The sequence below is a fragment of the Telmatherina bonti genome (assembly GCF_933228915.1).
Source record: "Telmatherina bonti genome assembly, chromosome: 22".
In the NCBI taxonomy this organism is placed as follows: domain Eukaryota; kingdom Metazoa; phylum Chordata; class Actinopteri; order Atheriniformes; family Telmatherinidae; genus Telmatherina; species Telmatherina bonti.
Window position 1 is genome coordinate 16,474,449 of NC_136631.1, and position 15,716 is coordinate 16,490,164.

Here is a 15,716-nt window from a genome sequence, read left to right on the forward strand (position 1 = left end):
GACACAGAGTTGTGTAATGAGAGCAGGCGGAGCTCACGGCAGGGGGTGAGGTGGTGCGGTCGACTGCTGCCTCGCAGATCCTTCTACCCATCTTTCTGTTTCATTAACACCTGCTGATTGTGACGTGTGTTTATTAGGTATCGGGCTCGGGGGATTTCTCTGTGCGTGCTGCGCAGGGGAGTCCATTGCTCAGTTTGCAGCCCACTTTGATCACTCAGTTCTGCACAGCAGCAGCATGAGACAGTTTTCATGGTTTATTGTTGGTCTCTTGTTTGTGTTTGCTTGTGGGGGGGGGTGTCCATTTGCCATTTTGCTTCTTCGCACTGATCATACCCCGGAGCTAGATGATTTACTCACTCTGAAGACACAGTGAAGTGATGAATTAAAGAATATAGCACACCTTGGAGACAACGGTGGGCACACATTGACGAGCAGGCAGGACGGACAGCTGTTTGCTGGAATGTGGCCTTGGAGGAGTGTCAGGAGGAAGTGGTTTTATGGTCACCCATGGCTGCCTTGCAGCTGCTGCCCAGGTGAGTGTATGTGCAGTAATGACTGTGATTGTGTTGGAATTCTCCAGTAATTGCAGCAGTAGGGCCATTTAGCCTTGGTTTTCCTGCACACACAAGACCCTGCCTTTGTGTCAGCAACACTCACTCTGCCCTTCATCCCCCAGGCTGCACTGAGTAACCATAGAAACAAGTCATTAGCTTGTGGGAGTAAAATGTGACTGATTTTTCTTTCAAAAGTGGAGATTGGAAATCAGGAAGTTGGTCTACTTCTCTCCCCTCGACTGGACTATAATTTAGCGGGGGGGAGGGACAAGCATCTCTTCAATAATGAAGGCTGAATGTTACAAAGTGGATTTACTGTGGGATCACAAGTGCTTCAGTAACACATGTTGGATAACTTGCCGGAGTCTATTGTTCAGTCATATGTATTGTGCGATCGTTTAATGAGGGCCACGGAGTTCATCCTGCTTGTTTGTCATGGCAGCTTCGGGAAACAGTCCTAAACTACGACAGCAGGGCTGAGCCACTCTGAGAGGCTCAAGGCAGACAAAGCAGGACAGTGCTGTCTTTGGTTGGCTGTGCTGTGATTGACAGCAGGGATCTCAGTCAGTGACAAGCAGGCAGCATAGATTACGGGGAGCAGAGGGGTCTACCGAGCGCAGCTGATCTGGCCCACATAGTAGGGGGATAAAGATACAAATACAGCGGGGCAGTGGCTGCCTGCGATGAATGTGCTTATAAATGTCATTCAGAAGCAGAGCTTGGACTGATGCTTCTCTCTGAGAGCATCAGGAGTGGGAGGTCTGTGCCTGTGGGGAAGAATATTGGATTCACCACCATGGGAGTCAAGTAAGTTATGTTGTACAAAGTCAACACCGAGTTCACTTCGATGTGTGATGATTCTCTTCTTGAGCATGTTTGTGTGTTTGATTCTGCTCTGTGGGCTGTTTTTCTCTTTCTCTCTCTCTTTCCTCTCTCTTCCGATTTATCTTTCTTTGTGTGTCACTCTCTTTTCCGCTCTGTGGAATGTGCAGTTCTGTGCAGTCAGAGTTGGACCGTCTGCTCCCTGGAGGTGAGGGGCTAATGGTTTTGTTGTCAACCTACAGCGAGATGGATTCCTCCACCGAGCGAGAGTGTGAGCAGACTGTGAGGCATGTATAACATACAGCAGAAATCCAGGCTCCATTTTGAGGAACAGCCACAGTGGGACTGAAATGTTAATACCGCCTCTACCTCTAGAGACTGGCAAATGAGAATTGATTCATATCAATCTGTTGAATCTGAGCAACACATGCCCAGGGCAGCGAATGGCTCATCAGAGGTATTGAGTGGGTGGTAGCTGGGATGGTTGAGCTGCCCTGTGGTATTTGTCTTTGTTTGCTGGTGGATAAAACACCAGCTGGCATTATTTCTGCCATAATCAGGCTGATAGGACTAATGGCAGCCTCTACGCAGAGGCTGACAGTGGCAGCACCAGCTGAGGCCAAGAAAATGCTACAGCCTGTAAACCCACATGTGAATCCACCTAAGCACTGTCAGGTGCCGTCAAGGCTGAAGTGTTGATAGAGATCCAGCTTGGCCTTGGAGCCTCAGGGATAGACATGTGGCTACATAGCTCTACCCTCATGCGTCCTCCCATCCACCCATAAGTAGCATAAGGGTGCTTGGTTTGACTCACCATACATGAGCATAGAATGCTCTGAGATTGCAGTCAATTCGGATTTCAGGTATAAAGCTACGGATTCAATCTTTTCAGTATTGAAGACTGGGATAGAGAGGACGATGCTCAGTTTGAGGGATTCCTATAGATTGTATGCCTCAGAGGCTTGCAAGCTGAATATTTCATGAGACATTCTGGTTGAGATTCTGTTTTCAGATTATGTGCACTGAATCGCAGCTACCTTCAAGGTCTAATCTGAAAATATGAAACAGTCAGAAACTGAAAATCATTGTATTTGAGTTGACGGGAAGAAGCTTCCGTGAGCTTAAAGTGACTATGCTTCAGCTAGAGATTTCTTCAGTGCCATGGTCATGTTTGTGCCTCATGCAGATAAGACAGGGCTCATCACCTGGTGAGTAAAATAAAAATAGATATCTAACATGCAGTGGGTGTGATGAGAGAGTCTATTTTAAGCCAAAAAAAGTGCATATAAATATCCTAAAATTGACATTGCAACATTTTAGTTGGGAAAATAACCTGCTTATAACAACTTTCCCTTCAGATCAGTCACTCAAACTGTTCTTCGGCACTGTGTCTTCTCTGGCATATTATAACATGGTGCAACAATGCTGAGCCCCCTGCAGCAACAGGATGATGGGCTCTGTTATGACAGACAGTGCAGAAGCACTGTCATTAAGAGAGGTAAACAGCTCCAGAGAAAAAGGGGGGGGGGAGAGAAGAGATGCAGAGGGTTTGTCGCAGCCTCTAAGAGGAATAACCTGATACCTTTTCCCCTGCTTCCCCCAAATAAATCCCTGAGTCAGGAAGTCTGTCTGGCCCATTCACAGAGCCTGCAGGGGAGCAACAGAGAGGGAGGGTGTTACAAACAATGAGCTGAAGTGCTGACTCAAGCCCGAGCACTCATCCTGGTTCACCGTCTGCTAAGCCCTGTGGGGAGCAGGGAAAGCACTGCCATCTATTCGTGACAGATTCATATCACACACAGGGAAATCAGTAAAATGTGGTGCATACATTTTTATCTTTTACACTTGTTTTTTTTTTTTTTTTTAACTCTGGGTTGGTTTTGTCCATTGTGGTGGTAAAAATAATAATAAAAAAGAATAAATTCTGCACAATTAGTTGCATGTGGGCAGGAAAGGTCTTGCCCTCAACATCAATCCCTTTCCGACCCATGATGAGCATTCCTCGCTTTAAATAGATAACATCCCTGACGGCTGCCCACTGGGCTCCATGATCAGCACATTAGTGTTTTGTGGTCATGCTCGACTATGAAATTTCTCTTTCCCACTAGCCTGTTGAATGGATATTATGTGTCACGTCTGTGTAGGCTCAGGGATACCATCTAAACCTCTTTAGTGCCCCTCAGTGAAAGGTGTCATACAAATGGAGTCTATTATGTTTGTCATTAGAACTGCATTCACTTCCACGTAGTGGGTGAGACATAGTGGGATAAGAAGGAGTCAATTGCAGTAGCTGGTGGCAGGGAATTTTATGACCTGTGTGTGCGTAGCTGTAGAAAAGAGCCTCATAAGCTCCCATGAGCTGTCTTTATGCATTACAATTCAGAGAAACAAAGATGACTCCTGGTGGGGCTTTTCAGGCTTCACTGCTCCTCAATGCTAAGCCCCGCCATGGCCTTCCATTCACTACGAATAACTAATAGATGTCTAATCAACGGTTGCAAGTTGATTTCCCCAAACGCAAGAGCTTTATTTTTATTTAGTTATATATTTATTTTTGAAACAAACACACATGTGCAATCCCTCATCTTGCTGCATGTCAATTGTTCGGTCTCAGCCTTTCATAAATGCAGACTCAGATCACCACTGAGGATTGGCCATTTTCAGGACAGGTAGTTTGGCTTCGGTCTCATCATCCAGGAAACGGAATAATTTCATGGAGATCACTTTTTCATTTTAATACCAAGCTACTGTTATGAAGGCCGAAGGGTTTAAATGGTTCAAGATGCAATTATGGGGATTTAAAAAGAAGAACTGATGACACTCATGAAGCCAGCAAAATTCACTATGTACTATAAAGAGACTATTATGAGCAAATGTACTAAATTAACATTTGGCCTTATTGTGAACTGATGCAATTAATACATAATGAACTACATACACTGGGGAAATATTGTGCCTCTGCTGCATGTTATGTGTCGGATTTACACCATGATATACGTCTTACTGAAGAATTATAAAGACTAGGAGTTACTCTGTGGGACATTGCGCCCCACCTCTTCATGTCCAGGTTTTGTTTGGACATGTGCAAAACCTCCACATCAAATTAAAAGCTGCAATGAGGGTTTATCTCCTCTTGTTTCTGTCGCTGCTTTCTCTAAGCATGCCGCCTTGAACGGGGAAGATTACAGTCTGTAATCAGTTCATGACCCAACACATAAGAGCCAGCTGCAGTGTGTGCTTGCAAAATCCCTTTATCCCCATACGCCCAATGTAGTCCAGTGTGCGTAGCTGCGTGCATTTGTGTTCAACTTTACCAGTGTGTGATAGAGTAAACTGCTTAATTTAAATAAGTAGGCAGTAAACACATTTCCCATGCTCCAACATTGGGATTCCATGATGTGTTTATTGACCTGCTTGACCCAAATACTTAGTTCTGTCTTTTATCTATCATTTCATCCTCTACTCTTGGATCCACTATCCTGGCCATCTTCCTGACAGTCCAGCTTATTTCACCCGACTTGGACCCCCCTTAGTTATTATTGGGTTGCCTGTTGACTAGAATATAGATGAAAGATTAAGAAACATGTGTTAGAAATCCCCTCCCCCTGTGTTCTGTCTCTACCGACAGCACACTGATTAATCACCCCCAAATGTTCGTAGCAGCCTGCGGGCCTGTTTGTTGTTATAGCCTCTATGTGAAGAAGTGCAAATAAATAATCGCAAGGTGTCTTAGCCTGGCAGCAAGTGATTAATGAAGCAGAGAAGTGGAGCAGAAGTATGCTGACTTCTTCCCCTCTGTCTGTCTGTCTCACACTCGTCATGGTCTAAAGTTGTGTTAAGCATAGAGTTAGGTGGATATCTTTGATTGAGGGATTGTTTTGTGCCAATGATCGTGCTTGTTTGAATTGTTTGCATGAAATGTCCTTTCCTCACTGTGTGGTGAACTGAGATAGGAGATGTCACTCAGTCTGTGATGACTTTCTTGCCAAGTGAGCTTTGCGTGCCCTGAGTGCAGCGCCCGAGATTTCCAAAGGAAGACGTGGGTGGGATAGTAGGTGAATCGGAGTTCAGCGTGTGTGTTGAGGACGTGAAGTTATTCCAGCTTCTCTTCAGCCTCGCAGAGGAATTTACGGCAGAGTACCTGGAGCAGTGTCTGAGGAGTGAAGTGAAAATGCAGTGCGAGAGATGAAAGCTGCTGTTAATCTTTGTCAGCAAAGCCAGAGGAGGGGGAGACTGCAGTCTGTGGAGGTGGGGGAAAAAAAAGCACGTCTTCATTATCATCTGTCACCCATCAGCTGAAAAGTAAATTTATTACCAAGAGTTTTACTTTTGCTGCCTGAAACAGTTCTGGCATAACAGCTGAGCATTTCCCCAGCACTGCAGTTTTCTGGAAGACAAGTTAGAGTCAATTGCTACAGATTTTCCTGTGATGACCTTTTGACTCTTATTGCAGGTATCTTCAATTCTTTCCTCCAGGGGACCTAAATTGGCCCGCTTATCTCATTGACTGACAAATAGTCCTGCAGAGCCAAAGCCCAATGCTCTGTTCACCTCTCCATGGCCTAGTGTTCAAGCTAGTAAAGGCCGCATTAGCAAGATGTGATCCCGAATGCTTGAAGGAACAATAAAGTAAACTGCAAAGAGAATTATACCTGCAGATGTCCTTCCTGTGCTTGTCTTAAGCCTTCCTTAAGCCCAAAGCTTGGGAACACAGTTTTATGGTGGGAATGGATTGAATAAGAGGGGCTGTGATTGGGATGATGGGTGTAAGTTGCATGGAGATGCAATGCTTTGTGGGCAGCCAATAAAAACAAAGATAAGTGGAGCTTATTCAACCTTACCGGCATGAACACAGATATCCATCTTTGGAAGTGAGAGTCTGATATGATGTCTAAAATCAAAGAATATCTGTTTTTATATCAAATTAGATATCAACTACAAAGAATTTGGTTTTACGTCCATGTTGCTACAAGTCGGAGCTTATATTTCTGTTTACATTGATGTACTGTTGCACTAAACCAGACTTTCTTGAATACTGATGAGATTTTTTTTACTTTTTCTCGCCAACTGTTCCATTTATTCTTGGCCGACTGGGGATTCCCATCTTTGGGAATAAAGCAATTCCAAGCTGGCTGTGGCAGAGCCCCAGCAATCATTTCTCCCTGTTTCTTTCTCAGGCAGAAAATGATTTACCTCCTCATGGACAGCGCTTCACTGGCATGGAGCCAGGCCCACTGATCGAAGAGAGGACTTGGCTGCACACCCTACCATGTCTTCTCACACTGTCTCTTTCTGTTTGATTCCCTTCATGTCTGCTCCTATCAGTTTAATTCTTAATACCACCCTTACCTCTGCAGTGCTTTCTTCCTTGTTTACCACTCACAATTCTTTATTTTCCCTACATTTCAAACAGTTCCCTGTTATTGAAGTTATTCTCCAGAGGATGCCCTAATCCCGTGTTTTCCACCTCAGTCCACAAATGTTTGAAAAGAGTTCAGAGGAGACCGTGACAGAACAGGTTTTCGGCCTGCGGGGAGAATTTAGGATTTTATTTCCAAAAAGCTCCATTTTTGTCTTTTTATGACAACAGATTTCTTTGAATCTGCATCATCATTCAGGTATGACATGCACAAAGCGGTGCCGGTCTTTGGAAGGAATCTTTTCTTACATGACAGATTATGTGCACATTGTATTCACAGATGCTACATGAATGCATTTGGCCTTACCTAATTGGTTGGGGACTGGTGCAGTGAAGATGTGTATGCAGCCTTGGGCTGTCAGCAGTCAGCACACAAATAATGCACCATTTGATTCTTTGTGTCCAAGGTCAGACAGTATGCAGGAACAAAAGGCTTGTTGAACACCTTGTTGGAACAAAAGGCTTTTTTTTTTTTTTTTTTGAAGGCCTCAGTCCAATCTGTTTGGAAAGTGTCATGCAGGATATTACTCAGCTAACTGGATGTCACATTCATTGCTGTCTAGTTTTGTTGAGATTAATTTATCTTATTTGAGGATTTATAGAAAGTCTATAAATCCTAGCCTGGGGGTGTTTGGTCACTTCCTGCAAACGGCTGCTGTGTAAACTGACACAGGAGAGAGGGGAGCCTTCAGACTCCCATTAAAACAGCCATGCAGGAGGAAGCAGTCTCACAGTTGGTTGAAAGCTTCAGAGCTTTGGATTGATAAGACTCAACCAGATAAGCCCGTTATTTCGCTCTTCCAATTTAATACATCTGGGCCCGCCAAAAGAGAGAAGTAACACATTTTTCCAAACGTCTGGAAAGATCTTGGTTTTGGTTGATGCTAATCTTTATATGAACCATAACATAACTGTTGTGAACAGAGAGGAACGTTTATTCCTTTGACTCCAGGTCGCAGCTTTTTGGGCAGCTTCTTTTAGGTAAAATAGTCCCTTTTTGGTTCATTTAAACTTGGAGCAACCTTCTAAGTTTAATCTCAGTTTTCGGAAACAGGTTGTTTTGACTGTTTTAGGATAAGGTAGCAGAAGTGAGAAAGACTAAATTAATGTTTACACCAGGGTCCCCCTGAGTAGGGACTCTTTAAAATGAAGATGGGCTCATTCTCATTACTGGACTAAATGTCTGTTGTATGCTCCTCTGTTATCACTCCCACAAAAGTTATCAGAATAGTATACATGAATAGTTGCACTTCTGGGAACTTGGACAGCATGTCAAAGCGTGAGGAAGCATTTTTGGTTTGGAAGCTTTTCTTTTTGTATTCACTTTTTGTATCAAATGACTGGCACCCTGGCCTTTCTTGTAAATCTTGTCCAGATGGGGTTTCATACTGCCAGGGCTACATGGTTGAGTATGACATCATTCTTTCTTGCCCGTGAATCCACACGACTGTGTGTGCACTCACAGGCTGATGTCATGGCCGCTTAATCACCACTAAAGCTTAGTGATGGTTGGGTCAGGCGTGGGGAGATCTGGTACCACTGACAGTGAGGGGAGAGCAAAGATGCACATTCACTTTAATCCCATCCAAATACAGTGAAGAGCAAACAATGCAGGGTTGTCTGTCTGCAGTGTGGAGTCTAAACATTTGTCTGGTTCACTTGTTTTGACTGAAGTCTGTGTTTCTCCTGCAGTTGGCAGATTTATGTTGCCTCCCCACACCTCTGGGGCAAAGAGCTGTTTGATCGTGTCAAGGGCAGCCCATCAATAAGACAGCATGCACTGAATTTAGCTCTGGGGAGGTTTCCTAATGATTATCTTTCCCCCTCAAAAAACATAGTACCACACCTGATTGGCCAACAGGCAGCCAGCATAGTCAATCAGGACCAGCTGCTGATTTGGCGTTTTGGGTTTTGCTCACAACAAAACCACCTTCATGCTCATCCGAACAAAAGAAATCTCACAAAGGTCTTTGCTGCTGAGTCCAGGATAAATTGCCAGTATCTCGAGAGTGAGAGAGAATGGTTGTGCTGTAGTCATTATCACTGGTGTATCTCCATTCATGGGGACCTACGCAGGACTGCTAATCAGGAGCAATGGGAGATTTGCTGGCTGCGAGAGGTGGGGGGCGGGGGGGGGAGAAAACAGTGTGGTATCAGAAGCAATGATCTGATCCCTGCATGAATGGCCAGAGCAGCCTTATCTTGTCTATGGAGAGAGAATAAAAGGGGAGAATCACAGAAAGGAAATGTCAAGAATAGTAAATGCAGCCAGCGTGGTAATTAGCCACAGAAAAAGCCTCCGTAAAGAGCTCTAAAGCTGGCCTGGTGAACGGAGACAAACAAGCTGATGGGCGTGCCAGTTAATGATTCTCTGGGGCCGAGGAATTTCTTTGGCCAATTTCACAAAGCTTGTATGAAAAAAAAAAAAATGGAGTGATTATTGACAAGAGGCCAAAGTAAAGCTAAAGTAAAGCAGCAGGCAACACATTTCCTGCGGTCTGTTGGTTGTGCTGTCATTGACCTCCTCACCGCTGTCTGTGTCATTCCCCCAACAGGCGAGGGCAAAATTTAGCTGTCCTTTCTTGAACAAAGATACCAGGAGACTTTTTTTTTTAAGGTGCGTGATATTAATCTGTCTTGCTTTGGCTCATGCTTTGGCTCACACACACACACATACATACATATATATATATATATATATATATATATATATATATATATATATATATATATATATATGTATGTGGGGGATAATTATCTGCCTCTAAGGTCTGTTCATAAGGAGACAGTGATGGAGCTGGAAGGCTATCAGGACAGTTCCAACTGTGACTGCTCCTTCTTTTAACGTCATTTTGATGTATAACACATGAAAGCAAGTTAGGGTATCAGCAGTAGGAATGAGTCTAATTACTGGTTGCACTGTCAGAGTGACCAATGTCGACATTAGTGTTTTCTTCTGCTGCCAGTCAAAGAGATGTGGTCCTGGGGAAGCATGTAGCAAACCTTGCACTTTAAAATAAGACCACCTCAGGCGAATAAATTTGGACATGCTGCAGAAAAGCAGAGGTAAGCGTGCTGTGGCAAAGAAGACAGTAAAGGTTATGTGATATATCAAAGTGCTTCATTACTAAACAGTGCTCTTTAAATTTGTAGACCATGCTGGTTTTATTTTTCTGTTTTTTTTTGCCTTCATATTTGATCCAGCAGAGTTCATATAAGGGGCACTGTGTCAGAAGGAGAGAAGCAGAGAACGCTTTGTGCTGAATGTACTTTCATCTGGCAAGTCTCACACCCACTCTGTTTGCCGATGTGTTGTAGTAGGCACTCTACAGCCAACGCAGAAGCCTTTCAAACAAGACTGGCTGGTCGGGGGCTGAGAGGGCTTACTGGTAAATTGGCAGCCCAGGGAATACAGGGTACTCTAAACCCGGCGCTCACCCACTCACATGCTTTCATTCCCCTTTTTTTTACCCTTGACCATTGACTGACTGCAATCCCTCTCACTGGTCAGCATAAATCTGCCTTTCCAAGATGTCATCTGTTTATTGTCTGTCTTTTCCCTCTCATTCTCCCCTCTTTTTCCCAATTGACTTTCCCAGTTGAGTCCAAACATCACTCATTCAAGCAATTCATCTTTCTACACTTAAGCAGATCCTCTCTTATCTTTGTCTGCTTTTTGATGAATAACACTCATTCTTCTGGCTAGTTACATCCTTCAACAATGACAAAAATATGCCAATGTACAGAAGTGTGCACCCAAATACAGAAACACACATGCACACTTCAGCTCATGCATTCATGCACTGTAGGCATACTAACCAAATCTGTTTGAAGTGTGGGACCCTAAAAGAAGAGAGGGCTCCTGTATGCATTAACTATTCATGTGACGTGTTGTGGGGTGCATACGTGTGTGTGCACGTTTGTGCAAGGGGGTTGTATGAGACTTTGGTGGTGTGTGCGCACGTGTGGGTATAGAAAGAAAAAAGGGTACTGGCAAATTGCGCCGCAAGCAGCCAGCAATCGAGCGCTGACACCTTGTCTGGCAGTCGGAGGGAAAAGGGGCTGGGCTGAGGGAAGAAAAAGGAGAGGCAGAGGGAGGAGGAAATGTATGCGTGTGTGTCTCTACATGTGTGTGTGTGAGAGAGAGGGAGGGAAAGAGAGACACGGCAGGACAGCTGCCAGAATTTCTCTGATAGCAGGAGAAGGACCAAGAGGCGGAACGGGAGTAGGAATTCTCCTCATTCTCAGCCACCCGAGAAAATCTTCCAACCCAGCCTGGAGTATCAAATCCCTCCCATTCCTTCTGCTGGGGAGCAGCGGAGACTCTGGGAAAGACCATCAGGAACTACAGCCACTCACAGCACATGCAACACAGTGGATTAACTGCATGGCAGAAAATTGTGCAGCATGTTGCATGAAGGGAGAATTGGACGCAAGAGGAGTGGAAAACTGAGTTAGACAGCAGGCTGTTGTCATGCTTCTGAACTGAACTTTTTCTGGCGAAGACATATGGAAAGAGTTAGAGATGCTCTAGGAGAGGGGGTTTCTTCTCATCCTGGCTTCCAGCTCCTTGTTTTCTCTTAAGAAACTCTCCGGATTATTCACGCGCACTTACTGTGCACCTATCCTGCTGTTCCTGCAGGGCACCCATCCTGCCTGCCCACCTCCTCCCTGCCTTACTTGGTGCTTGTTCCATTTAGTCACTATGACGCCCACGCCTCCTGCTCTCTGTCTTCCCTCCGCCCCCCCAGCTTCTTACAAACCTCAGTGAAATCAAGTGGAACCTCAATGATTGCGATCAGAGAAAAAAGGACCCCTGTGCCCCGAATAGTGAGCAACCCCCTGCTTGTTCTGTTCTCAGTGACTGTGCCGGTGTCTCAATTCTATCAAATGTGCAAATAATGGAGAACAGTGACAACACAGACACGGACCACAAAGTTGAACTCCACCATTTGTCTGTTTTCTGACTATGAGCGTAAACTAGATGATGGATTGGAAAGAGCTGTAAGTACATCACTGCAGCATGTTTTACTGATGCATGTTGGAACAAAGCTAAGCTTCACAGAGCACTTAGAGTATGTAAATATTTCACTCAAACTTTGATGAAAGTAGACTCTGCTTTACCAGACATGCAGGTTTAGCTTTGAGCAATTGGAAAGAGTCATGTAAGGAAGCGTCTTTATCAGCATGGAGCGCAAACAGGTGGAGAAGCTGTTGTGGGGCAACAAAAATCACTTCTCCCTGCCTGTTTGCAGTAAATGGTCATAGAGTTGGGTGAGGCACAGAGAGAAGTGGGGGGGGGGGGGGGGGGAAAGGCAGAAGCAGGGAGAGATAGAGTGAAAGAGACAAACAATTAGTTTCCCTGTTAATATCTGCTTCTGAGAAATTAAGCTTCCTTTTTTAAATTTATTTAAGAACACACGTGCTATGATTGTCATTGTGCTGCATGAATTAAATGTGAAGGTTAGAAGCCCAGCTTTGTGGTGTGGACACTCCCCACTGGACACGACAGGTACAAATCAGTTTAGCGCCTGATTCCTTGTTTAGTGTCTTAGGGTGACTCGTAACCGTTGAATTATGTTTGTGTTGAAAGCAAAGAGACAGAATGAGGTGAGACAGAGGGAGTGAGACACAGACGTGAGAAGACAAGGTAAATTTGTCTTGAATGAATGTGCTGGGGATGGCTCTAATAAATGCGCATATGCGCTTCACCAGCCCAGGATACACGCATGTATGTAAGCTCAGACAACCACGTGGCTCTGTTGTAGATTCCCTTTTCCCTCTATATGTCTCACATCCATCTATTCCATCTCATTTTTTCCAGTAACACGATCAATCTTGCACGCTCTCACACATAGGCAGGTCCCTGGGGAGAGCCTTCTCCTCTAGCCTTCTTGGATATAATAATTATTCCATCAGCCAACAGCGTGCTCCATGATTGTGCTCTTGGGCTGTCGCTGCAGGGGGTGTACAGTGGAGAGGGAGGTAGTTGAGGCAGGGGTTAGGTTGTCACTCCAGGGAGAGGGGAAGGGGCGAGTGCTTATGTTTTTGGCAGTCCTGTCCAGAAGAGCCCAGAACAGGGCTAATGAACTGAGACTGGCTTCTTTGGAAAGCCCTGCTCACTTGGAGGCACATGGATCTGTTCTGTTTCATTTCTCTCTTTTTCACAATGTCCCTTTACCTCCTCTAAAATCTTTTGCTCTGCAGGTTTCTCATTTTTTCACTCCAGCCTTCTTCACATCTCTGAGCCACTCATTCCTCCACCTGTGCAACCACTTCTTTGTCCTCCCTGTATTTTTCTGAAATCGGACTGCTTGAGTGAAAACCATTTGAGTGCATTTGAATTTCCTTGGGGTATTACATTTGTCATTGACCTTGAATTGCTTGCTGAAGTGTGTTAGCTGATCCAGGGCGATGCCATACCTGGAACTACTTTAAGTGACTGCATTCCCTGCAGGCTAAGCAAAGATATTGGTGCTCTCCATTGAGTTGGCAAAAGGAGAATGCTTGTGACTGACTCAGTTGCTTCTGCTTAGAGCTGACTAGAAGAGAGAAGAGACCAGGATGATAGCTTTAGATGAGAAGCTATCAAAAAGTTGGTTTCAATTGTAGCAGTGGCTTTGGTATTTGTATTATTAACACAGTTTTCCAGGCTTGTCTTTTTGATTCGAATCCTAATCTGTTTGTTCAGAAAGTCCGCTTCATTTGGGGAAATGTGAATGCGCCAAACAATTTCCGATTCGGTTCAAAGAAACGCAACGCAGGTCTCGGTCGGTTTCAAGCGAATCAAATAGAGGAAGCAAACTACAAAAAAGTCACTTCATGCAATTGGCATAGTTTTGTATTGTGGGTAAATACATAGTGATTCTCCCTCGTTTGTTGTTCATACTGCGGCCATTGTTGCAGAGTTTTTCTGCAGTATACTTGGATAAGACAAAATAAAAAAAAAATCAAAACAGTGGTAAGTTTGTGCTTCATGTTTAGCTCACAAAGGGAAGAAACAGAGTTTTCTTCTTCATATGGGTCTTGTCCTTTCTAAATACTAGTGCGCCTTTGATGTGAATGAGTATATATTATTTTAATGGTTTCGCTCATTTAACCAAAGTGGAACGTGAAAGCAATCTTGGTCCGCATAGATACACCCCCCTACAACTGAGCTGAGTCCCGAATCGGACCGAGTCTCATGGACTATCCTGATTTGAATGCACCCTTAAATGCTGGCCATCTTGTATTCCATGATCAGACTTACTAATACACAGAAAAAGGCTCCAGGTTTAACCTAAATTATAGGTAAACATGCTGTGTAATTAGTACTTTCCCTTCCTTTTAGAGACGACTTGTGCATACCAGATGGTATCGTTCCAACTGTCCTCACCTGTCATGTTCGTGACAATTTTTTTTGTGTTTGATCAGGATAAGTGGATATTAACTGGACATATTTACTGTCCCACTGTGTTGACATCCTGCATTTGGTTTATGGCAGGCAAATGTCTTGAGTAGTAATTATCTTCCTTGTGGCGCTGTGGTGTTTCAACCATCGTTTGTAGTTAAAGTACTGCAGCATGGTTCTTCTTGGTGGGAGTCGGGTGTTGGTAGAAATGTATTTTTGTGACAAACTTTATGTCATGGTGTTAGGGTATAGTGTAAGCTCTTAGCTTAAATCCTTCCTAAAACAATTTGCTTAAGTTAGAACTTTAATGTATGTTGGCTTCTTTAATATAGCTTAACCTTGAGTGTGTTATTTAACTTTTCAGGGCAGCTCAGAAACTGAATCTCTCTTCCAAGAGGAAGAAACACCCGCCCTCGCTGATTCACCCACAGGAGCCCTCCATCTACCCCACCAACTTCAGTGGCATCCTGCAGGTCTCGCCTCCCCCTGCCCCTCCATGCCTGCTACGAGCTGTGTCCAAAGTGAAAGAGAACCCAGGGATGGGAAAGGTGAGGGTATACCCACACACAGCAACATATAAGCAAAATGCAGAATATGCAGATGGTGCATTCCAAAAACACAAAGCCCGCTCATATAAGCAGTAATTCCCTGCCTCCATTAACCTCATGCATGAACATACAGACCCCTGTTTGAAAGGGTGAAATGCACAGTGGCGACAGACTGGTCCAGAGGCTGCTTGCCGTCTGGTCCAGTCCAGGCAGATGCAGCCAGATAAGCCTGCTGGAATGTCATGAATTCACTTAGTTTGTGAGAGCAGCATTCCTCTCTGTGAACACTGAAAGACAGTAAAAGCTGTAATTCACAAATCTGTGGTCCCATTAACAGCAGGATTTCTAATCCACTCTGGGTGCAATGTGCAGTGATGAAAGTCAGACTGGCAGCTATAGGACAGTCATTAAATAAAGCTGTACAAACACACGGCTCTTCCTTTGTGGTTTATTGAGTATTGTTTTGTCTGAGCTGGCGTCCTGTATTTATGAAAAAGAAAAGTCCCCGAACAAGATTAGATCCCACCTGGATAGGAAATGCTCGCTTCAGTTGCCAGGTATCCAGGCAGTTGAAATTTGGCCACATATTGTAAATCTCCCATTGACATGTGTAGTTCATAATAAAACTGTGTTATTAACAAGCCTCTTCAAGCCCACACCTGACAGCTATTGTACATTAGTGCTGTTAAAGAGGCTACAGAGAGTCTGTGATGTTTTACGATATTGTTACAAGCCTATCGGTTCAGACTGACAGTTAGTCTTATCGTAAAGCAAACAGTGTTCCTTTATCCCCATTTAAAAAAAAGGATGCAGACTCCCTCTATACGTCACATTTTCAGCAGCTTTCATGGTTTTGTCTTTGCCTGCCTTTTATATCAATAAAACCCAAGATTTAAGTGAGTACGTTGTTTCCATCAGACGTATATAGGTCACTTCCACTTCTGACCTGGAGACATTTGTTTCAGGTATAGACAGCTGAGTGG

General features: G+C 44.3%; 1 protein-coding gene across 1 annotated transcript in view; it reads left to right on the forward strand.

Moving 5' to 3' along the window:
• Positions 1–15,716, forward strand: part of kif26ab (kinesin family member 26Ab) — a gene marked incomplete at its 5' end in the record, with an annotated part of 69,954 nt that overhangs the window by 39,103 nt on the left and 15,135 nt on the right. The window contains one exon of the mRNA XM_079262737.1: positions 14,550–14,733. Within this exon, the coding sequence (XP_079118863.1) occupies positions 14,550–14,733 (184 nt within the window). The remainder of the gene's footprint in view (positions 1–14,549; positions 14,734–15,716) is intronic.